The following is a 24329-nucleotide window of genomic DNA, read 5'->3' on the forward strand; positions in this document are numbered from 1 at the left end:
TAGGATGACTGATGCATGAAAGAGGAGTAGCGTACAGCCATACTTTTACGCTAGTCGACTTTTAATCAATACCACGACGTGAACAAAATACACTCGAGATTCAAATGAAAAGGTTTCCTTTTCCGCAGGGAAATTCAGTTTCATTGCAAAGGAAAGGAAATTCAACATCACCGTCGAAGGTAGGTGGGTATAACGGAGAAAAAAACTTCGGTTACAAGGACTCAACCTCGGTTCAAATGTATCATCGCAGTTTTCAGCGTGCGGAACTAAATTATGGTTCAGTTAACCGAAATAATTCGTAAAGAACACATGTCTCAATATGACTAAGAATACCTGTGGTTACCTATGAGCTGAAGTCTATATCGTGACTGTACCCTTCAGTTGCTTTGTCTGAAAACGTCATAATATGTTCCATATTAACCGAAAATTGTTTTTTCGTGTACATGATGACTTATTGTAAATTTTACTTTAAAAATTTCATGACTAGAGTACCAGCAATAAAAATTCCCGAAGTTCAAAGCAGAAAAGATATCTCGCTGTGTATTTGGATGTGTAAAAATTGGATTGTATCAAATTGCAAATGCTACGTGATAAAATCATGGTGAAAAATGAATTTGCGATGTTGTATGTTCCTGCTATTTTTTATAAAAGAAATTCAACCGACAATTTTCCTAAAAAAAAAAAAAAAAAAAAATGTAAGTTTTCATCGCTCGCTCAAAATTTTCCAAGAAAAACTTAATTCGGATATTTTTAATGTTGCAAATGGAGATGCCTCTGCACTCTGCAAAGGATGGTTTTTTTTTGTTTTGTTTTTTTTTTGTTTTGTTTTTTTTTTGTTTTTTACTTTAGCTATCAACACGCCTCACAATTTATTCATGTAGAGAGCAAAACGCAATAAAATGATTATTTAATAACCACTGGCCCAGCAAATAAATGAAACTCTTGTGAAAAAAAAAATTATAGGTATTGGACCGTGTTTTTTTTTTGGGGGGGGGGGGGGATGGGAGAGGAAAGAAGGAAAAACAGGGCTTTTGGCCCTGCTACTGCAATAGCATAGAATAAGGACGATTCGCGAGAATGCAGTGCTGAATGCTCGTAGAATTACCAGCGCTCTCTGTTTCCTTTCCCGCGCACTACGAGAGTCAATCGCTTTACACGGTTTACAGAAGATCCGCTAGAGTTCAGGAGCATTCAGCCTCTCGTGCGAGAAAAATCGTGGCGGGATCACCTGAACGGACCATGATATGATTTTCTTATATCATCTCATTCATTTTACTTCCCACGTCTTTTTTTTTTTTTTTTTTTTTTTTTTTCTGCTTCTATAAGACTATTTTTATAATGTTTACGTTTTCATTCTGGGCTAACCTAAAATCATGCAAAGAAAGTTAAAAAGTTCTATTGCCGTACTTGAGTCTCCAAATTTTTCGCCAACATTTTCATGATTTGGATCCATTCGCTTAAAAAATACGAAGGAGGAATTCCATGAGGATGAAAATTTCACTAGCTTCACATCAAAATCATCATAACTTGTCATCGAATAAAGGTGAGAGAACCGTTGATCAGTTCTTAGTCGAACACGACTGCCAGCTTCTAATTATATTTTCAATATGTGCGACAATCCTTAAACTGAACAGTTACTAGCTGTTAATTTGCGCTTGCTTTGGCGGTTATATCATGTCATGGATAGTTACTGGAAGAAGAAAGAACAAACAATCCTTTGCTTGTGCATCCTCCTATTGTTAGAAAAGTAATCTTTTCAAAGGTATAAATTGCCTACGAAGAATTTCACAGATTTTTGGGGCAATTTTGTTGCATGCATCAGCAAATGGTAAATTAGTTCTCCCTAGCCTGATATTTCTTATTCTTTTTCCAATAGTTGACAAAATAGTTCCACGCTCTTGTGGTGTTGGTTTCTCTACAAAAATGTGACGGACCTTTGTCTAATAAAGAGAAACCTCTTTTTAAGTCTAGAATGGGGATGCGCTACTCTTGACACCTTTGGAATTAACATTTCTCTGACTATTTATACCCTCAAGAGGATTGAAGACAAGACTTAGGGGGCATCCTGTATAGATTTAAGATTAAAATTTAAGGAAACTTGATTCTTCTCTTAGAGTCGTCTTTAAGTAAAACAAGAAGTGTATCATCACTGCACACCATAATTTGAATCTTTCGTGTCGAGAGATGTTATAAAATCTTTGTCATCATTTTATTTTCCGAGAAGAAACAGATGAATCTCCAAGTTCAAATTTACAGAAGTAACATTTTCTGGTATGTCATCTGAATAATTCTTGCTCAGCACCAACTGAAACGTATATAATTTCATCCAACGGAATCCTAAAATTCTTGGAATGGACAGGCAGCATTTCAACTTCTCCTTGATTAAAATGCAGTTAAGTTGAGGACGAATGAGTCTCGCCTTCGTTTAATTCGACTGAAATTTCAGATGAATTTCGTCATTATTTTCAACCCCCGGAAGACATGATACACAAAGTATTCGTTCAGCGAATAATTTTGTAGGAATAAAATTTAATTGTTTTGAATAAAATGAATTTCCATGAAAGAGTCCGCTCAAGAATGTAAACTTTAGCTAATATAGGATAGGCCATACAATTGAAATTTTTAATGCATGAGTACATTTTAATTAACATGCTTACGATTCACAGAAAAACGCCATGACACAGAGGCTATTACAGCAGCTATTTTATTGACATAAGTCCATCGAGATTGTCTTTTGAAAAAGTGGCATTTACTCGATAATTTTTCTATCAATCGTCAAAATTGCAGTTGCATGGATATGTCTATTGATATTGAAAGATAAATTGAACTTAGAAACTTTTACTTCTTTTAAAAAGGACCTACAAATTCCCGTTATATTTACTGTTACTCTCGGATATCTCCTTTTATTTCCCTATGACCCTTAGTTGCCCTCACCGGGTTGTGGTGACCCGAAGCTTGCTGAAAACAAGTGCCCCGCGAGTTTTATAGGACCAGTAGGTACATACTAGCTTTAGATAGAGATCTACGAATACATAAAAAAAAGAATCAATCATCACTTTGAAAAAAAAATGACAATCAACACAGCTGAAAATAAGACAGACGTATTCGGGCCTCGTTTTTTAGCATTGCGAGTTACCATCTAGCACTACCGCGCCTTCAATTTGGCAGCTGCAACAAGCACATTCATCAAGCATGAATAGTTGTATCTCTGCGCCGTGCCGCCATCAATGAGCGTTGATGGCGTATGTGTCGTATGTTTGAAGTATGAGGAAGGTTAAACTTCATCGAAATATGATGTGTCAAAATCAATGATAATCAATTTTTAAAACAAAATGTTAAGAGGTTTCTCAAGCGCCTTAATGGGCACACGTCTAAATATTGGTATTTTGGGGAGAGCTGAGTCATATTAGGGAATTCTTTTTTGACGACTACCCCTAGAAATCCCAAGTTGGATCAAATTAACCCAACTCTCTCTTCTTGGGGAGCTAAATATGGTGGATGAGGAGGTGATGGGGGAGGGGTCGAGGAAAAACCAGGGTGTTATCAAAAAAGTTAAAGAGTTTTAAAAAATAGAAAAAAAGTATAAGTATCTTCAAAACATAAAAATAACGTAGATAATACTTCAAAAACTACAAAAAGTAATCAATTTTAATCCGGGTCAAGTTGACCCAACTTAGGACTTCGCGAATAAATAAAGTCTTGGGCACCAGGGGTTAGTGCCCATTTCCTTTCTTTTCCCCTCATTTTCTATTTTTCTCCCTTATACTCCAGTTTTCTTTCTGTTTTCTTCCTTTTTCTTAATATTTCTCCCTCCTTACACGGAAAAAACAACTTAATGCTGAGCCGTAACACTAGAGGTGAGATAGCGCACAAGCAGTAGGACTGACTATATGCTGGACCCTAAAGCTGTAGGACTCGACACTACTGCCAAAAGTTGGTGCTGTCTTACCCACACTGCCGTGCTAAGGAAAAACGCCGTATGAACATTCGAAGCGGGCCTGGTGCGCAAGGCGTAGAATGCATAGTAGCGCCTTACAAGACCGCATGATAGGTACTTCATGCATCGCGCGTACAGCACTGTGTGCGCGGCGCATAGGAGCGCCTTACAAGTCTGCAGGATACTTCATGCATTGCACGTATTCTACGGTGCGCGCTCAAGTCGTTGAAAATTCGTATTTTCTTGGTGTCGAACCAGACCCGGTGTACACCATTCCCGAACACTGCCGTGTCAAGGAAAAACGCCGTATGAACATTCGAGAGTTGCCAAATTTCCTCGGATAAAACATGTATTTTTGAGGAAAGTCATGCATATTTTTCCTTGAAATTTTCACATATTTTAGATTACATTGCGAACATAATGGAGATGTTGCTTGTGTGAGGAATTTGCGATTTGACTGTTGATTCTTATGTAAAAGTTTGCAAGAAACACGATGGTGCTACTGGTTTTCTCTGAAATCAACTCCCAAGCTCAAAAAGAGCTCTCAAGTTGGGGCCAAAATGGAGGGGATATCCCACCCTACCCTGAGAGTCCACCTTTACATCAAGACAAACTCTCCATGCGAAGATAAGGAGCAAATACATTAGCAGTGTTGCTGTGTTTTCAGTTTTGGAGTCCCCAAATAAAGTGGGAGCCCTGTCAATGTATTTGCTCCCTATCTTTGCATGGAGAGTTTGTCTTGATGTAGAGGTGGACTCCGGTAGGTGGATATCCCCTCCATTTTGGCCTCAACTTGAGAGCTTTTTTTGAGCTTCGGAGTGGATTTCAGAGAAAATTAGTGGCACCATCGTGTTTCTCGCGAACTTTTACATTAGAATCAATTGTCAAATCGCAAATCCCTCACACAAGCAACATCTCCATTGTCTGAAAAATTGGAGAAAAAATATTAAGGTTTTCTCCACCAAATTTGCTCTTCATCGAGGGGTATACGGCAACGTTTGAAGGCCCATGCGGTGTTTTTCCTTAGCACGGCAGTATGGAACCTAGGTTACAACCCTTGTATATCATAGGTGTGTCGTTTTCTCTTCTCAGATAATGCCACACAGTACCAAACAAGGAGGAATCGGAGCAGAGCAGAGGGCGAACCCGATGGAGCTAATAAGGAAACCCCGTCGGAGCATCAGCATCAACGCAGGATTTTTATGAATACTAATGAGGTAGTTTTTAATTACGCGTGCGAATGCAGCGCCGACACAACCGCGGAGAGCAACAACGCCCCCGTCATCGTATTCAGACCGAATCTCGTGGATGAAATTATGCGAAAGTTCTCGAGTGCTTTAATCAACATCGGCCATTATCTTAGATCAGAAAGAGCTCGGCTGAGCCCGCCGGAAGTTTCCGCAGTTTCCGCCAAGCTCGGCAAACTTTTGATGGAGTCCGACTCGGGGTTTGAAAAGCCCCCGCGCGGTAAAAATGCAGAGCGTTTAAATTCGGCCGAGCTTCCGGCGCCGGAGCGGACGAAGCCGGACCCGCTCCGCATCAAGGAGACCGAGGCTTCGAAAAAGAGACGCGCCGCCAACGCTTTGAAAAAGCAGCGGATCGAGCAGAAAGAACGGCAGGCCCTCAGAACGGAGCGGAACTCGAGTCCCTGTCTCACGAGCCCCCTGGTACGTTATTTGGATGCCCTATCTTACTCGGTAATATAAAATCATGAGAGTAACAAGTGATGCATTACGCCTGAAGCGCGAATAAGCACTGGAAAAAAGTATTGATTGAGACCATCAAACTCGGGTCACCTGGCCGGGAATCGAACCCGGGATCTCCCGATCATATAGAGCAAATGCTACAACCACTGCATCACAGAAGGCCAACTTTGTGCAATTTGGAGCCAAAATTTCTGTCTCAGTTTAGAAGCAGCGTATGTACTTGTGCTACACTGGGGAAAAAAACACACATTGGATCTAGAGTCCAGACTCTTGAAAACATTGACAAGAAAAAATACTCTTGATTCAATCGGATTTAAGCTTAAATCAAAAGGACGCTTAAATTAAGAGGCTTGGTTCTTGATTCAAGCTAGATTCTGATTAAATCAAGAGCACTATTTCTTGTCGATGCTTTTAAGAGTCTGGACTCTAGATCCAATATGTTTTTTTTCCAGTGAGCGCTTCATGGGGGTGAGGTAGAGCGCAAGATGGAGCGTAACCCTCTAGTTTAAAAAAAAATCCCCCAGGAGGGTTTATCTTTGGAGTTACGCATTCAGAGAGTACTTAAGTGTTTTCTCAGAGAGGAAACTAATTATATTTGGCAATAATCGCTGAGACAACACTGGGAAAAAAACACATTGGATATAGAGTCCAGACTCTTAAAAACATCAACAAGAAAAAATACTCTCGATTCAATCGGATTTTTGCTTAAATAAAGAACCAAGCCTCTTTATTTGAGCGGATTTCCGTTTGAATCAAGCAAAAATCGGATTGAATCAAGAGTCCCTTTTCTTGTCAATGTTTTCAAGAGTCTGGACTTTAGATCCAATGTGTTTTTTTTACCAGTGCAATGTGGCTAGCTACCGCAAGTATAAAGTGGATTGCATTTTGCAAAAAGGAACCAAGAGCATTGCAATTTTACTAAGATTGTGCAACTTCTGACTTCAAACCTGATTATTCATTAACAGTTTTTGTTTTACTCTCTAAAAACTGTTTTACGACAAAAAGTATACCATGTAAATTTCATATTTTTTCATGATTTCAGCAATTTTATAGCAGAGGATAAAGTTGCACTATCTTAGCATCATTGCAATGCTTTTAATTCCTTTTTGCCAAATGCGATCCAAGTATTGTTAGTATTTTTCATATTATTTATTTAATCACAATATATTTATCATTTTTCGAAGCGTCGCCATCACGTTCCGCATCACTTGGCTGCCAGTTGAGGCCACTAATATAGGTCTCATAGTGAAGAGAGTGGAAGGTGGAATAATACAAAAAATGCGACGATTTGAATAGTCATTCGCAATATATGCAATTCTTTCACATCAATCAACAGTGAATTTTAAATTTACTCCAAGACTATTAGCTGAAAAATAAAAAAAGTCTCCCTGTGGTGATGTAGCATCAAACAAAAACCGACTTTAAACGACGTAATTACAGATTGTACAGACACGTTGAAACATTTTTTTAATGAACAATCAATATTCTTTTCTTTGCTCGAAAGCCTCTCTATAAAGAGTATATAGAGTTTTCTTTGTACAAAATTTTGCAGAAAAAATCCACCGGCGATACTCAGGGGCTGCCTGATCGGTCGGTGAGAGTCGAGTTCAGGAGAGATACTCAAGAATCCAAATCATTGGAACCAATTAAAACGCCGAGAGAACTGTCATGCGATTCACTCGAAGTCCCATCGACGAGAGTTCGGCACTTCAAACCTGTAAATACTCTCGCAAATCATCACTCGGAGTTTAGGATGACGGGATCATTGCGATCGCACCCGAACATCCGGTTCAAAGAAACTGTCGCGTACAGGAAAAGACGCGCACAAATTATTTCCAACATGCGGAAAAAAGAAGAAGAGGAACGGAAACTGAATGAAATACTACCCTGGAACTCAAACAAACGCTCTTCGACAACTCCTAGATACTCGGAATATCCGAAGACATATCTGGAATACACGGAGTATCCAAAGACAGCTCCGCAATTCACGGAGTATCCAAAGATAGATCCGCAATTCACGGAGTATCCGAAGATAGATCCGCAATTCACGGAGTATCCAAAGATAGACCCGCAATTTACGGAGTATCCGAAGACAATTCCGCAATTCACGGAGTATTCGAAGACAGCTCCGCAATGTTGTCACTATTCAAGGACAACCCGGAAATCCTCGGACGTTCCGAAATCAACTCCGAAATATTCAGAAGACCTGAAGAAAGCTCCACGATACTCGGATTATAGTGAGTTTTTCGAGGATACGTTACACCCACCTTATTCCAGCAATCTTGGTGCTGCGCAGTATTCGGATGATAGCTACTCCCTGGCGCACCACGCATACCATGCTGCTGAGGCTAGCATGCGCGCAAAGCTGAGGAATAGACGAAGATTCTCCAAAAAGCGTAGTTCTAAATTTTTCCCGAGATTCGTCCTGGACAATTTCAACGACAGCACTGAAAGCAGCTACACCAGTCCGCACTCTGGCTATCACGAATCGCCGAGGACGTTCACCTATCGACCAACCGTCTGGAAAAATCCGATGTTTGATGAAGAGAACAACCAGAAAGAGTACGTGTGGGATTCATTGGACACGGACACTTCTGAGCAAGGAAGTCTAGAAGAGAACCGGAGATTGGAGAGGGAAAAAGAGTGTATCGGTGCGATTAAAAAGAAGCTAAGTTCGGATTCCTTGCCGAAGAAGTTGAGTAAAATGTCATTGACCGAACTTCCGGAAAAACTTTTTCCAGAGACTTGTCGGCTTTTGAACGATTGCTCCTCAACATCCGCGAATCAAAAGTCAGAGCAGGATGTAATGAGAGAAAACTATGATGTGCAATCAACTTGTTTACAGGTTCCGCAAAGCAATAATGATCATTTGGGTAGTAATGACTACCGTTTGGGTAGTAATGACTCCGAGAAACATGAAGTGTATTCAAAGCGTTTACCTCACCCATGGGGCTCTTGTAACATGTACCATCAACTTTCAACAGATTCCGGTAAGACACTGATATGATAATCAACTTTGCATTTTAAATCCTGAGATCAAGAGGATTAGTTAATTGTATTTTCCTCTGGTGTAAAATAATAATTTTTGAGATGGTATTTTCCAACCCCACGATTTAAATATGGATCGCGTTTAGCAGAAAAGGAACCAAGCCTCATCAGCTATTGCCAAGTTTAACAGGGCAATTTCATATTTTAGAGAAAGTTTAATAGAACGTTTGTGCGGATTCCTTTGAAAATTTTGGAATTTGGTTTGCACTGTGCTGCAAATTTACTGAAAGGGTATCCCGGGATAAGCATGTCAAAATGCCCTTGTGAATGGATTCTTATTTTAACCATTTTAAGTCATCAAGGGTGTCCTAAAACTTAGGTTTTGGGGGATTTTAGCCCCCCAACCCCCTCCGCCCCCCTCTGACCCCAAAAACCGCTTTTTTGGGCTATTTTTGACTATGCTAACGTCATTTCCTCATAACTTTCGTAATTTTCGATAGAATTGAACCAAAATTTGTCAGAATCTACATCAATTAGCTTAGTTTTTGTATAAAAAAATTCATTATCATCGGATAATATTTTAGCCTCCAAAAAAATTCGTAAAATTTTTGAAAAAATCATTTTTTCCCTTTTTTCGCGGCTAGGTGGCGTATGGAAACATGTACACAAACAAAAATTGTCTCTTTTCTTAATTTATACATCCAATAAGATACAGTAAAAATTTCGTGTTGATCGGAGTGGTGCGCCATACTTAAAAACGCAATTTTCTAACCTCAAAACGGCCTAAATGCCACCATTAGCCTCCTTTGATGACTAGGCGTGGAGAAATGTAAAGAGAAATATCCGGTTTTATCGTCTCACCTCTTAAATGATCCACTTAAGTACCTTGAGTCAAAATTTCGAGTCGATCAGAGTGGTGCGCAACACCCAAGCACGCAATTTTCTAACCTCAAAACGCCGAAATTGCTCATTTCGGCACCCATTTTCACTCCGTGTGAAAAAGTAAGAAGAGGTACATCCGATATTATTGTCCTACCTCATAAATTAGACACTTAAGTGCATTTAGTCAAAATTTCGTGTCGATCAGAGTGGTGCGCAACACCCAAGCACGTAATTTTCTAACCTCAAAACGCCGAAATTGCTCATTTCGGCACTCATTATCACTCCGTGTGAAAAAGGAAGAAGAGGTACATCCGATATTATTGTCCTACCTCTTAAATTAGACACTTAAGTGCATTTAGTCAAAATTTCGTGTCGATCAGAGTGGTGCGCAACACCAAAGAACGCAATTTTCTAACCTCAAAACGCCCAAATTGCTCATTTCGGCACCCATTTTCACTCCGTGTGAAAAAATAAGAAGAGATACATCAGATATTATAGTCCTACCTCATAAATTAGACACTTAAGTGCATTTAGTCAAAATTTCGTGTCGATCAGAGTGGTGCGCAACACCCAAGCACGCAATTTTCTAACCTTAAAACGCCGAAATTGCCCATTTCGGCACCCATTATCACTCCGTGTGAAAAAATAAGAAGAGATACATCCGATATTATAGTCCTACCTCATAAATTAGACACTTAAGTGCATTTAGTCAAAATTTCGTGTCGATCAGAGTGGTGCGCAACACCCAAGCACGCAATTTTCTAACCTTAAAACGCCGAAATTGCCCATTTCGGCACCCATTATCACTCCGTGTGAAAAAATAAGAAGAGATACATCCGATATTATAGTCCTACCTCATAAATTAGGCACTTAAGTGCATTTAGTCAAAATTTCGTGTCGATCAGAGTGGTGCGCAACACCCAAGCACGCAATATTCTAACCTCAAAACGGCCAAAATGCCTATTTCAGCACCCTTTATCACTCCGTGTAAAAAAAAAGAGAGGTGGGTACATTCGATTTTATAGTCCTACCTCATGAATTAGACACTTGAGTACCTCGAGTCAAAATTTCGTGTTGAACAGAGTGATGTGCAACACCCGAACACGCCGCTTTCTAACCTGAAACCTCCCAAAATTCCCATTTTGGCATTCATTATCACTGTATGTCAGCCAAGATCCCGCTTGAAAATTGCATGATGCACATTTCAAAGTTTATTTTGGCACCCTGCCGCGTAGCAGACCCGGTCACTCAGGGAAACCTCTAAACTCCTAGGATATATATGACTTTAGGGAGGCTCGCTCATCCCCCACGAAGAAGCGTTCCCTCGTCCAAACTTCCATAATACGTAGCGGTGCAATGAGTGCTGGCAAATTCAAGTCAATAAATTAACAAGAGGTTAGAAAGAATCCTAAAGTCAAAGGAAAACACTTTTTCAGTGAAGAAACTTTGTTATGAGTGAAAGAAACGGTTTTTTTTTTTTTTTAAATATAATTAACATTTACAATTGTAGAGATGACAAAATTATTACTTAAGGTAAGACATGATATACAAATCGGAATATAAACAAAAATCAGTGGCAAGAAATAAATACGAGTGATCAATGGTTTTAAGTTGCTCCATTTTGCTAGTGTCAATCGCAATTTTGCGTTTGAATTTACAGGATAGATTTTTTTTAAGAAGCATGAGATAAATTTGACCTAATTTGGTTGGTATTTTGTATGATTTCTTCTTGGCAAAGAAGGTTCATTTTGTCAGACTTTTTTTTTTTTTTTTTTTTTTTTTTTTTTTTTTTTTTTTTTTTTTTTGAAGTGGGTCAGACTTCACATAGTGCGTCTGGGGATTCATGAAGGGAATCCCTATGGGCGAGCTGAAGGGTATACTGAGGCCAATGCTAGACCACGGTAAATACAACTATATTACGATAAATACGTCTACTGTAATCCGTTAAATTCGACTAATTGTCCTAAGTATTACGTGACAGATTGACTTGAATTTGCCAGCACTCATTGCACCGCTACGTATTATGGAAGTTTGGACGAGGGAACGCTTCTTCGTGGGGGATGAGCGAGCCTCCCTAAAGTCATATATATCCTAGGAGTTTAGAGGTTTCCCTGAGTGACCGGGTCTGCTACGCGGCAGGGTGCGAAAATAAACTTTGAAATGTACATCATGCAATTTTCAAGCGGGATCTTGGCTGACATACAGTGATAATGAATGCCAAAATGGGAATTTTGGGAGGTTTCAGGTTAGAAAGCGGCGTGTTCGGGTGTTGCGCATCACTCTGTTCAACACGAAATTTTAACTCGAGGTACTCAAGTGTCTAATTCATGAGGTAAGACTATAAAATCGAATGTACCCACCTCTCTTTTTTTTACACGGAGTGATAAAGGGTGCTGAAATAGGCATTTTGGCCGTTTTGAGGTTAGAAAATTGCGTTCTTTGGTGTTGCGCACCACTCTGATCAACACGAAATTTTGACTAAATGCACTTAAGTGCCTAATTTATGAGGTAGGACTATAATATCTGATGTATCTCTTCTTATTTTTTCACACGGAGTGATAATGGGTGCCGAAATGGGCAATTTCGGCGTTTTAAGGTTAGAAAATTGCGTGCTTGGGTGTTGCGCACCACTCTGATCGACACGAAATTTTGACTAAATGCACTTAAGTGTCTAATTTATGAGGTAGGACAATAATATTGGATGTACCTCTTCTTACTTTTTCACACGGAGTGAAAATGGGTGCCGAAATGAGCAATTTCGGCGTTTTGAGGTTAGAAAATTGCGTGCTTGGGTGTTGCGCACCACTCTGATCGACTCGAAATTTTGACTCAAGGTACTTAAGTGGATCATTTAAGAGGTGAGACGATAAAACCGGATATTTCTCTTTACATTTCTCCACGCCTAGTCATCAAAGGAGGCTAATGGTGGCATTTAGGCCGTTTTGAGGTTAGAAAATTGCGTTTTTAAGTATGGCGCACCACTCCGATCAACACGAAATTTTTACTGTATCTTATTGGATGTATAAATTAAGAAAAGAGACAATTTTTGTTTGTGTACATGTTTCCATACGCCACCTAGCCGCGAAAAAAGGGAAAAAATGATTTTTTCAAAAATTTTACGAATTTTTTTGGAGGCTAAAATATTATCCGATGATAATGAATTTTTTTATACAAAAACTAAGCTAATTGATGTAGATTCTGACAAATTTTGGTTCAATTCTATCGAAAATTACGAAAGTTATGAGGAAATGACGTTAGCATAGTCAAAAATAGCCCAAAAAAGCGGTTTTTGGGGGTCAGAGGGGGGGCGGAGGGGGTTGGGGGGCTAAAATCCCCCAAAACCTAAGTTTTAGGACACCCTTGATGACTTAAAATGGTTAAAATAAGAATCCATTCACAAGGGCATTTTGACATGCTTATCCCGGGATACCCTTTGCACAAAACCCGCACAACCGTCAAAAAATTAAAATTGCCCGGTTAAATTTGGCAATAATTGATACGACTTGGTTCCTTTCTGTTTAATGCGGTTCAAATAATAAAAAAATTCTATCCAACAAAGGCCTATGAGATTCAAAAATTATGCACCGCTGTTTGAGTTATGTTTTTTCAGGGCTGTGCCCGATATGTCATGCATCGCAACAATGTAGTGACCAGCGGTATCGATACATCATACGTGGAAATTTTTGCTTTTTTGTAGTTTTGAAATGCGATATTTTTTACTTCTTCTCCTCTTCTCTTTCTCCTCATTCATGACTTATCTGCATGATAATCTTAGTTCTCTTACAATAAACTTCTTTACGCATACAAATATATCGCTGTATGGTTGTCAAATTGCATTTTTGCGGCTTCAACTCGCCACCAACTTCCGACAAAAGTTTGAAGGCTTAAAGGTAAAGTAAGAACAAATAATGCCGTTTTTTAGAACAAGCACCACAGTGTTATCATCAATACATATTTCGAGTTTTATCTAGTTACAGCATCCCTTGCTTTATGTTCATGTAGGTAAGGATAATGAGACTTGCGAACAGCCACATGATCCAAAACCGCCATCATCGTTGTACTCCCAGAAAGATCCAAGAACAGACGGTTCAGTCTACTACACACCAGGTTTCACATCGGATGAGGACTGCTGGAGCACATCAAGTGGATCAGGTTATGAAACGCCTTTGGACATTGAGGTTGTTTCTGATTGAATCATTCATTTTGAAGCTATTCAAGATTCTAGTCTATTATTTGTTTTCAAGTTAGATATAAAATTCAACGCTCGAAAATGTCGCCTGAAGTTTACGAGTCGCTTAATTCCTCATGTAGACAACATGTCATGAAAGCGGTCCAAATATCCTGTATTAAATTTAGCTAAAACTATTTTTCATCCTAATTCTTGTTCCATGTACCGCATATTTCAGAGGAGTGCAAAAAGGAGTATTTGACAATCTCAGAAATGATGAATATTATCTGTCCGTCTGTCTTTCTTTCTTTATTTATTCCGAATTAGTACTAATCATTGTTAATGCTGAAAGTTAACCTCTTTTTCTTTGTCATAAATTGAGTTAAATCTATGAATTATTTTAATTATTTAATGGATACTACCTATTTAATTAATACTTGCAATTTGTTTCCCTCTCGAAATAACGTAACTCCAGTTCAATGTTGCCAAATTTCCCTCGCAAATTGCTTATAAACCAGGAGAATATTGGGCATTTCTAACTAAAAGTTTCGCTCATTTTTTGTCAGATTTTGTGCAGAAATCAGATAAAGTTTGAACAAAACTTGCACGGACACATTTTTGTAAAGTAAAGTCAATATTTGAGTTAATTCGGCAATCTTGGAATGAAGTTACTTTCCTTCGTCCGAGAGACTACGAATTATGCTCTTCTTTCTTGTTCGGTTTTATCGAGCTAACTACATGCTCCATGTGGACATATTTAAATCAAAAGGAACTAAATCCATTCTTACATGAGCCCTGAGGTCCATAAAAACGCATGCATGACAGGACAGGGCTCATGTCACAAAATGGATATAGTTCTTTTTTATATAAATTCGTTAATGTGGCAACAATGCCTCGGAGAGTTTGAGTAGAAGACATTGGGCATTGAGTCGGAGGAAAGCGTGGCGTAACCGCGACTGAACTAGATTATGGATGGCCTTTGTCGTGACGGAGTGTCATTAGCCTGACACCTATGCAGTAATCAGATTCTAACGAGCTCTGTGCTAGGTACAAACCAACTTTTTTGTAATTAACTTCTCATTCGGAGCTGCATTCGAAGCTCCGGAATTAATGGCCTCCTACTCTTCGTCATTTCGGCTCAGACCCGATGCAACATTTTCCACTCTTCCTTTCGGAATTACTCTTGCGGTGAGGGCGGAAGTTTTTAAACGGATGTTTCCTATCAGATCGAGGGTTTTCCTGTGGCGATACTAGCAAGTTGGCAACAATGTTGATATACTCCATTTAAATCCATTGGATATATCGATTCTAAATGAGACAGGCTGCCTCACCTATGATCGATTGTTTAACGTACATTCAAATGGGGAATAAACAGTAGTGTTGCTAACTTGCAAGAATCGCCGCTAGGTTTACCGCTTCTTTGTCCTTCCCAGCACGGATTATTCTTTAAATAAAGGATGTATTCACAGTCACTCCTCGAAAAATTCCTTGCCCTACGCTGCCGTGCTAAGGGAAAACGCCGTATGAGCATTCGAGAGTTGCCAAATTTCCTTCGATAAAATGTTTATTTTTGAGGAAAGTTATGAATATTTTTCCGGGAAATACTCAAAACTTTGGATAAAATTGTGAATAAAATTAGGTACCTGAAAAATTGGAAGAAAAATACTCCCAAGTTTTCCCGAAAATGTTTGATTTACCAAACGATATTTGGCAACGCCTGAAGGCTCATACGGCGTTTTTTTTTAGCACGGCAGTACGGCGGCCAAAACAAAATCGATGGCCAAAGTACGAAACCACGTAACTCTATTATGGTGTTTCAAAATGTTTGGTCCCATTTTATTTCTTCATACCATAGAGGGTTGAGGATCTGAGTGTTTTCTTATATGTAGAAACTTTTAAAACATCTCGTGCAATCCAAAAAACGGGGGAAAGGACCCTATTGACTGCCGCTCTTCTAATTACGATTTCTGCGACACGCATAGCTTACCTTTTCTTAAAAAAAGGCGAACACTTCACATCAAGAAATACATGGCGAGGATTCAATGAAAGAAGGATGACAGTGCTTACGCAGCTGCTGAGAATGCAAAGCCAAAAATAATTTTCTACCTTGAAAAAATACAAAATTCGCTCGCAGAAATAATAAGGGGAACTTGCATAACCAATGTCGTAAACATAATAACGAGAGCGCACAGAACGTCGACGACTCAATTTGTCTCTAATCGATTGTAAAACGACGATCATGATACAAGGAATCTTGCATAAAAAAAATGTTCAAACAAAGCTCCGTCATAAGCATTCTATCAAATGTTAGGTGTAGACTACACTTTCGATGCGCTATATGAATTCCTATTAGAAATGGATTGCATTTTGCAAACATGGACCAAAAGCATTCCATTATTGGTAAGATTATCCAACTAACATTCGTTAAAGAAAAATTATACTTACAAAGATGATTTTCGTTTTGAATTCATAGTTTATTGGAAGAGAGGATAAGACTTGTTTAGACGATCAGTTTACATTTGCAAGGTAAAAAAGTTGCAAAATCTTAGCGACATTGGAATGCTCTTGGTTCCTTTTTACAAAATGCAGTTCATATCATCTGCATACATGGATAATTTTCTCATGTACGCCTTAATTGTGATGAAAATGCTCGGATTGGGAGCTCAAGTAGTTGCGCCAAGTAATTCTGGCACTTTTGCTCAGGGTAGGCAAGGAATACACGCGTTATTTATCGTTTAAGTGTCTCTCGCTCTGTTGAGTTCGCCTTCAATAATTGTGATGGCAATATTAGCGGCTTGAGAGCACGAATAGTTGCATGCTGCGCCGTGCTGTTACCACTTTCACTCAGTAAAACCTGTCCAGCATGGAACGCACTGCAAGTAATTTGCCTGTTTTGTTCTTTTATTGACCCCCCTTTTTTTGTCATCTCATTATAATTCGAAAATTGTGAAAAAGGCATTTGTTCTCCTCAATTTCTTTTTTTACCTGTGAATGAAATTCAAGGAAAGCACGAAGCGAAAAGGTTGATTTACTTCTAATCTTTCAAGGCATCTTGTACAGAATTGCCACAAACCCAACCTCACGACTGAACTCGGCCCTACTTTGACCCTACGGATCATACATGAAAGCTTTTTGAAAAAATATGGTTCGGATTTGATCGAACACATCACGAAAAACATTTATTTCAGACAAAAAACACACATACATAAAAGTTGCTCACACAACGCACTTTGGCGTTCTGCGACACCCAAACGCCCACATTTTCCTATCTCTCAAAGGCTATCGCGCAACTGACAACGCAACATCTCCTCGTCAACGTCCTGCCGCCATCCCTTCGCGAGACGTCCCCGTTGCCTTTTCCCCATCAAAAACTTGCACGGACACCCCCTCCTCCGAAATTCTTTGCACAACATAAAAACATGCATTTGAAATAATACTGATGTGACCCGAAGTCAGTCCGGCAACAGCTAAACAATAAATAACCAGGAAAAAATCTTCAATTTGATCAAATCGATCGATCCCGATAATTGCCAAACGGTGAAGAGACCATCCACCTAATGCAGTTGCAGGAGGATGAGTGGTGTTCGATGGTCGCGAGTAAAACAACCCCTCGGAGGGAAACGCAGAAAAATGTGCTCGGTGCAACAAATAAGATAATCGAAAAATCATAAACGAACAAACAAACACGGAGTAACACGGGATAATCCGCGGCCGGGGAGAGACACACGGTGGGGTGTCGTCGCGCAACCCCGAGAAGAAAGAATAATCTGAAAAGCCTTTTATTAAACGCCGGCTGCCGGCTGCCGCCGGCGAGAGCCCCGAGGCCCAAATCTCTGAATATTCTCGTAATTGAGTTAACGATGGAAGTAATATTAGTTTAGGTGTTGCCAATATCGGTCTCGTTTCCAAACATCTCGAACCCCGGCACGAGACGAGAGGCCTTATTGTTTAAATAAAAGGATCCGAGCCTTTCCTCCCTCTCTCGCCCCCCCCCCCCCGCGCCAGCCGCTCGTGCCCTCCCCGGGCGTCTGTGGCACCCCCTCCAGTTGGGGGAAAATTGCAGCAATGAAATCACTCGGTAACACGCGATGACAGAGCCCCACACGCGATATTTTATTATTGTGTTGTTATTATTTTTGTTGGTTGACTTATCTTCACCAGCACCTATGCCAACGGTTGAGCCACCCCCGTGGCGGGGGGGTGGGAGGGGGGTTCCTCCCCAGACTCCGAATCCCCTTCGGACTCGGCGCCCCTCTTCAGGGTATCCACCTTCCTGAGTAAGAACGTCGTACAGCCATTCCAATGCTGCCAAATTTCTCTCCATAAAACATTGATTTTTAAGAAAACTAATGAATATTTTACTTTAAAATTATCAAATATCATTCTAAGAAATAACGTATGGAATAATGCGAAAAAAAAATCAAAGAAAAATAGCGGGGTTTTCTGAAAATCGTGAATTTTATCAGAGGAAATTCGGCAACGTCTAAAAGTTCATACGGCGTTTTTGATTAGGGTGACAGTTCGAGCTTCGTTATTATGGCTAAACGGAAGGCGTACTCCCCGACGATTTAATGCCGTTATTGAAAGTTTGTCACGAATGTGCCGGAACGTCTTGCGCCTGCGAGGGCTTGGATAGGCCGAAAGCAGCGCGCGGATCTGCCGACGCTTTTCCGATCAGTTTCGTGCTTTAATTAGGCTCCCAGCGTTCCCGCCCCCGCCCCGGCTCTCGCCCTCCGCTACATTCTCGACCCACTTAATCGCATTTACGATCCGACGGTGCACCGAAAAGTTCTAGAGCTGACTCAAATTGGAGCACCACCCACTCAACTCCGCTTTTTCTGGCGAGTGGAGGGAAAATTCGTGAAAATCGCCCTCTTTAAATCAAGGGATGGTAATGGTTCTGTTGCACACAACCGATACAACAAGCTGATTTGAGTTTGTGCTGCTGCAAACTTATGCGAAAATCTCGTTGGGTGCATCAACAATCCTTGAAATCGTTACCTAAAGCGCTGCCTTCACTCGTCAAAATGGAATCTCAAAGTGAATCGATTTCAACGATAAGTGGCTCAGAGTCGGGACTTGATGCTATTGATGAGTGTTGAAACTCAAAATAGAGCGGCGTGACTCTTTTTTCCATTTTGACGCCATTTTGACGCCATTTTGAGGAGTGGACACAGGTCTTACCGTACCATCAGCGTAATCTGTATTGCGATTAATCAAATTTTTTCTGTTTTCGACGGCGGATTTTTTTTTAGTTGCTGGGAATCGGGTTTTCCAGGACTGTAAGTAAAAGGAACCTGACCTTAATTAACAAAACTCAATGATGCTGACAGCTAATACAATGATACATGCATATCTTTCTAACGTATGATTTCACTTGTTTTAATGCCCTTGTATTCGTGGCTTGGCCCAATGCGTAGTAAACAACATTGTGGGAGTTTGTTTATGTCTCTCTCCTTACCTTCTAATGTACATATTCTTAATCTTATCTCTTCATGATGTACAAATTTAAGTGCTGTACTAATACATCAGCTCTTAATTAATTTTTCATCCGCCTCCCTTCGCTCAGGCCTGATTGCTTGTGACTTAAAAATTACCTGCAAACACGGTAAATTTGAGGAATAACCTTTTCGTGTAATACACAAATTGTGTGCCAAAGAGTGAATTTCAGACAATTCTGATGTGCCTCAGCCTTAAATGGCTTTCATGAGGTATTGGTTCTGAAAATATAAAGTGTCTCTTTAGCTACTCCATGCCTCAAGTCGATTCATTATTACCAGAGCTGTGTTCTGCCATGACAAGGAAAAACATCTAATGATGCTACAGGCGTTGCCATATTTCCTTCATTAAACAACTAATTTACAAAAAATTGTGAATTTCGTATTCAACTTTTTTATAAAATTATTTATCATAATTTAATTAATATTATTTGAAAAGTCTAAGGAAGAATATTCATAACTTTCCACAAAAATATATTTTTAACCGGAGAAAATCGGCAACTGTCGAATGTGCATAAGGCGTTTCCCTCAGCACGGCTATATTAGTGTGCAATGTACACTCGCGCACACGAAGAAACCGTCATCTGTTCATCCTATACAAATTTTGAAATAACTAAAAAAATAATTAGGTACTAAAAGTAAAGTGGAAATTCTGTTCTGTTGTTGGTCAAAAAACATAATTTTTCTCCCCACCCAGCGGAGTAGAATTGGTATCACCGGATAATCCCGCTTACTCACCAGACTGCGCTGTCGTGCTACGGAAAAGAGCAGTAAATGCATCACTGTATGAGCCACGATTAGCGCATGCTCTTATGTGTCTCGAGGCTCATCCACTAACTCAAGAACGCACTTACTGCTCATTTCCGTCAGATTGGAGTGCGAGTCGCACACCCTTACCGGAGGGATTCCCTGCCGTTGGGCCGTTGAGCCGCGTGGAGAAGCGGTAAGTTGGGCTAGTTAGTCGGATTTATCGTGTGTTGCGGGAGCCGAGTTATTAGCATGGAAAAATCGTTAAAGATTTCTCCCCTGGGGGTCGTCGCCGGCCTGGTTAATAATACATTTTTGAGCCTGTCCACTGCCCTAGTTTTTGGACCTGAGCCCGCGACATAATTGCATGAATAATAGGTGAGTAGATGCTGCCCTTTCCGCTACTTCCGCACCCCCAATCCCCCATACCACCCCTAGTGAGTTGAACCTCGGCCAAAATTTAAAATGCATGTTCTTTTTAAGTCCCACGGTCAATTTTGACTTGACGCCCACGTACCTCAAATGCTTATGACTGTATTTTTTTCTTTAGTTTTACAATACATATGTGTCGTCATAAAAAAGTGAGTTACTTAGTAAAATTTTAAGACATTCAGAGTCTCAGGCTATAAACGTCTTTACAGATAATTTTGAAAATGGGAGTATATACGAAAATTTGGATTATGTATACATATGTATCGGTGTATATAGTCACCTTCCGACCTAAGTGCTCGTATCACAGGCGCCATACAACGTTTAAAAGTTTCCGCCACCATTTTATTTTTTACAGAGAAATTGTTTAACGAAGCTTTCTGAAAATGTCGCTGAATTTTCTTTGTGGTGCCGATACAATTCAGTGAAGTTTTCAAACAGATTGAGACGTTGCATGGCGCTTGTGATAATTCGGCCGGAAGGTGACGATATGTAGACTGAAGGTATTTAAGGGAACCTGTTCGGGTGAAAAAGAATGCTTACGATCACTAGACTTTAATCGCATATGATCCGCAGGAAATCTAGTAATCAGCACGAAATTTCTATGAATGTTTAGTATGTACAATTACAAAAAGCATGTCATTACAAGTATCGTTACACAGCTGCGTGGAAATAAAAGGGACGTATGGATGTGAAGTTCGACAGCTGCAAAAACAATACACAGGATTTGTTAAAAATATCGGAGGTGGATCCCTGCATGAACTTCTGGAGGAGGTTAATAGGAATTCCTAGAAGAGACCAAGTCTGTAAAATATAATAGTTATATCATGAAAGGAAAATGACATCGTGTTCCACGTCGTGGCCAAACAACTACTATGGTATGCACGGATAAAAAAAATCGTGCCTGGGACTCGAAGTTCGGGTCGCAATTAAGGATCTCTGAAGTTTTCAGATGCAAGATACTGAGTGGTGAGAGTGCGTGTGCGTGCTTAACCATGAAATGACAATTTTACAATAAGAGGTCATTCCTTCTGGCTAATTTTCAGGAGCAAGATTATGTGGCATGATTTTCCCTCTATGGATGGATACTACTATGGATACGCCAGAAATAGTAGCTTATCACCTCAAAATGTAGTCCACGACTGTCCCGCTTTGACTCATACCTGTGTTACTCTTCTTGAAGTTAATTTGAATATTAATTATTTGAGGATCAAATTAGAAAGAAAAAAAAAAAAAAAAAAAAAAAAAAAAAAAAAAAAAAAAAAAAAAAAAAAAAAATACTAGGAAGTGGCCCGAAGACTGCGTATGTAACAATTTGTGTATGTGCTGATGAGGTTTAAAAAGACCCAAACCGGTATAGATCTCTCGCCGTGGCTCCAACTTAATATTCTAATGCAAACTGCCTGAGCTGACCGCGCCCCCCCCCCCCCCCCCTCAGTTTTGTACTGGTACTCATTAGAGTTAAAAAGATTTATTTTTGACTCTAATTATAAATTTTGGAACTTCTTGGCTTTGATTTCCCCACAAAATGGTGTGGACCCAGCACCCTTTCTCTACCTTGTTATTTAAAGATCTTTATTACCATACAACTAATGATGACTGCAAGTTGTGAACAAAATTGAACAAAATTAATCAGTTTTTTCGGGTGTATATGGATGGAAATTTCGAAAGTTGGAAATCAGGTGTTAATTTTTTCTCTGATTTAACGATCGATATGTGCCCACTTACATGCGAGAAGAAAGGCAAGAAGTGGAATAAATCGAGAGACAAAAGGAAGAATGTAACATTTTAAACGGCAAATGAATAGTTTGAGCGAGCAATTAATCAAGCCGCGGCGAACAATGAGCGAACATTCGCGTTTCCTTCGCTGGAGCATGCACGATTTTAATCCAGATATTTACCCGCCGACCAAACTCCGGTTCGCAGGATTTGCGACTCACGTCCGTTTTTCGAATTAACACCAAAGCGCGCGGCCCCGGTCTTCAGGATTCGTTATCGATTGAGTGCGCCAACAATTGCTGATTATGCAAATCAACGTGACTTATTTTTCCCTGGCTTTCGTTTCCTGTTTTTTATGATGCTGTTTTCATCGCCGGCCGTTTCAGCGCTATCGCGCGCCGGGATCGCGTCCCGCGAGTATAATTGATCGCTCCGATTTTACAATTACAATCGTTTTTTTAATTACAATCATTTCGGAATTAATAACCGTGGGGCAGCAAACCTGTTACGTATAACTGCGTTTAAACTAAAACTTCTAGCCTCATCCTCCGTCGGAACGCAAAATGATTGTGTTTTGAATCTGGTAAGCCCAGGTGAGAGGAGTTTCAAAAAATAAAAAACGGGAGGTGTCAGTCTTGCCCTACTGAAACTACATGCTTTCAAGTTGCTTTTACAGCGCGCCCGGGCGCTCTGCGACACCTAATCGCCACTCTTATCTATCGACCCAGAGGTCATCTGGTAAATGGTATCTCGTATTTTCATTTTGAATGCCACCTATCCACGATTTTGCTGGACGTCCCGTACGTCTTCTCCCAGGAGGAACCCAATCTAGTATCATCTTAGGCAATCTGTTATCCGCCATTCGTTGAACATGACCATACAAGGCAAGCTGTTTGGTCATAATTTCATGCACGCTGTTCTGCTCGGCGTTCATGATCTCACGCACTGAAAATGACGAGTGAAAGAAAGTAGGTATAAAATTTTGTTGATTTAATTGAGATCCTTACAGGTATCAGTTGAGTTGAATCACTCTTTTACTAAAAGTGATTCAACTGATTACTCGCTCTGACGCCTACCATAATTAGAGCGAAATCATATTACAGTCGGACGAGGGATGAATCTCGGAGTTTGAGTCATAGGCGCATTTATCAAATGTAACAATTTTGAAATTATTGTAATTTTGTTGTCTTTGGGCCTACTCTTGATGACTTTCTTAACATCACGATTTCTTTCTCATGAAGGGTCTATATTTTGCGGTTGCATCATGATTTTTGGTCATTTTCGGTCTCTTTCCATGTCTAATACTGACCTAAGCATGGGTCCACCGGCCGAAAATGCGAGGAATGCAAATCTTTTGGCATCCGACCGCAAACTCGCAAAATTCGCTTTTTTTTCAAAAATTGGCCCTCGTCTAGCTCAGAATTAGACGTGAGTTCGCCAAATCTAGATCCAATCTTTAAAATATAGATCTTCTATGATCAAATGATGTTCGAGTCACGGAAATTAAGGGTGGGCCCCGAAACGACCCTTATCGATACTCCTCTCCTGACTGAGGAAAACACGACGAAAGGGTAGACTTCCAGCCGACGGAGTAATTTAAGCGTGTGTGCCTTGCGCTCGCAAAAAGTGGCAAACGACCCTGGCTCGAGCTCAGCCCGAAAAAATGACAATAAAAATGTTGAAGAGGGAAAGGAGGTGGTCCTCGGACGAGACAACTGCCCGGGATAAAAAGTGATAAATCGTGTAACAGGAAGTCGACGGAGCTCCATCTATGAGAGTGCCTCTTGTCAACGGGTCTTCCAACTTACACTCGCCGCTTTTTTTCCATAAGGGCCTCGTACAAACATCGCGTGTTTCTACTCCCTTCCCTCTCCCCGCCCTCCCCGCCGCTCTCTCTGCCTTTAACCCTTCTCTCTTTTAGCTCTCCTGTGTTATTTTGGAATTTATCGAAACATCCTATCCTCCGGAGCAATTGCCATATTTCGAGGATTCAAATGAACGTAGAATAGAAATGGGTCCACAGTGTCCTGCAGAGAAAACAAAACTGAGGAAAAAATAGAATTAAACATTTCAAAATTAAATAATGATTTTGAGTGCAAGTCTGGGAGGGGGGTATTTGGGGGTATTGAGGGAATTGGAGGGTGTTGGGGGTGTTGGGGGTGTTGGGGGGTTTTGAGGGGTTATTCAACTTGGGCAGACGCTTTGAAATACTTTGATGAGACCCTGTTCAGAGACAGGCACCAGTTCCACTTTTA

At 40.2% G+C, this 24329-nt stretch overlaps 1 protein-coding gene across 1 annotated transcript; it reads left to right on the plus strand.

Annotated features, from left to right (window-relative positions):
* Nucleotides 1–1328: 1328 nt before the first annotated feature.
* Nucleotides 1329–14072, plus strand: LOC109040688 (uncharacterized). Its single transcript, XM_019056693.2, has 4 exons — nt 1329–1543; nt 5030–5604; nt 7196–8633; nt 13516–14072. Exons 1-4 carry the CDS (start codon nt 1483–1485, stop codon nt 13704–13706), a joined length of 2265 nt encoding a protein of 754 aa, XP_018912238.2. The 5' UTR covers nt 1329–1482; the 3' UTR covers nt 13707–14072.
* The last annotated feature ends 10257 nt before the right edge of the window (nt 14073–24329 follow it).

This window comes from Bemisia tabaci, chromosome 5 (genome assembly GCF_918797505.1).
Source record: "Bemisia tabaci chromosome 5, PGI_BMITA_v3".
In the NCBI taxonomy this organism is placed as follows: Eukaryota; Metazoa; Arthropoda; class Insecta; order Hemiptera; family Aleyrodidae; genus Bemisia; species Bemisia tabaci.

Bases quoted from the DNA above. Each gene is read 5' to 3' on its own strand.
- LOC109040688 (XM_019056693.2), top strand. From the start codon at position 1,483: ATGAGGATGAAAATTTCACTAGCTTCACATCAAAATCATCATAACTTG. The intron at 1,544-5,029 runs GTGAGAGAACCG...TTCTCTTCTCAG, and splicing joins TAACTTGTCATCGAATAAAG to ATAATGCCACACAGTACCAA. The intron at 5,605-7,195 runs GTACGTTATTTG...AAAATTTTGCAG, and splicing joins CCTGTCTCACGAGCCCCCTG to AAAAAATCCACCGGCGATAC.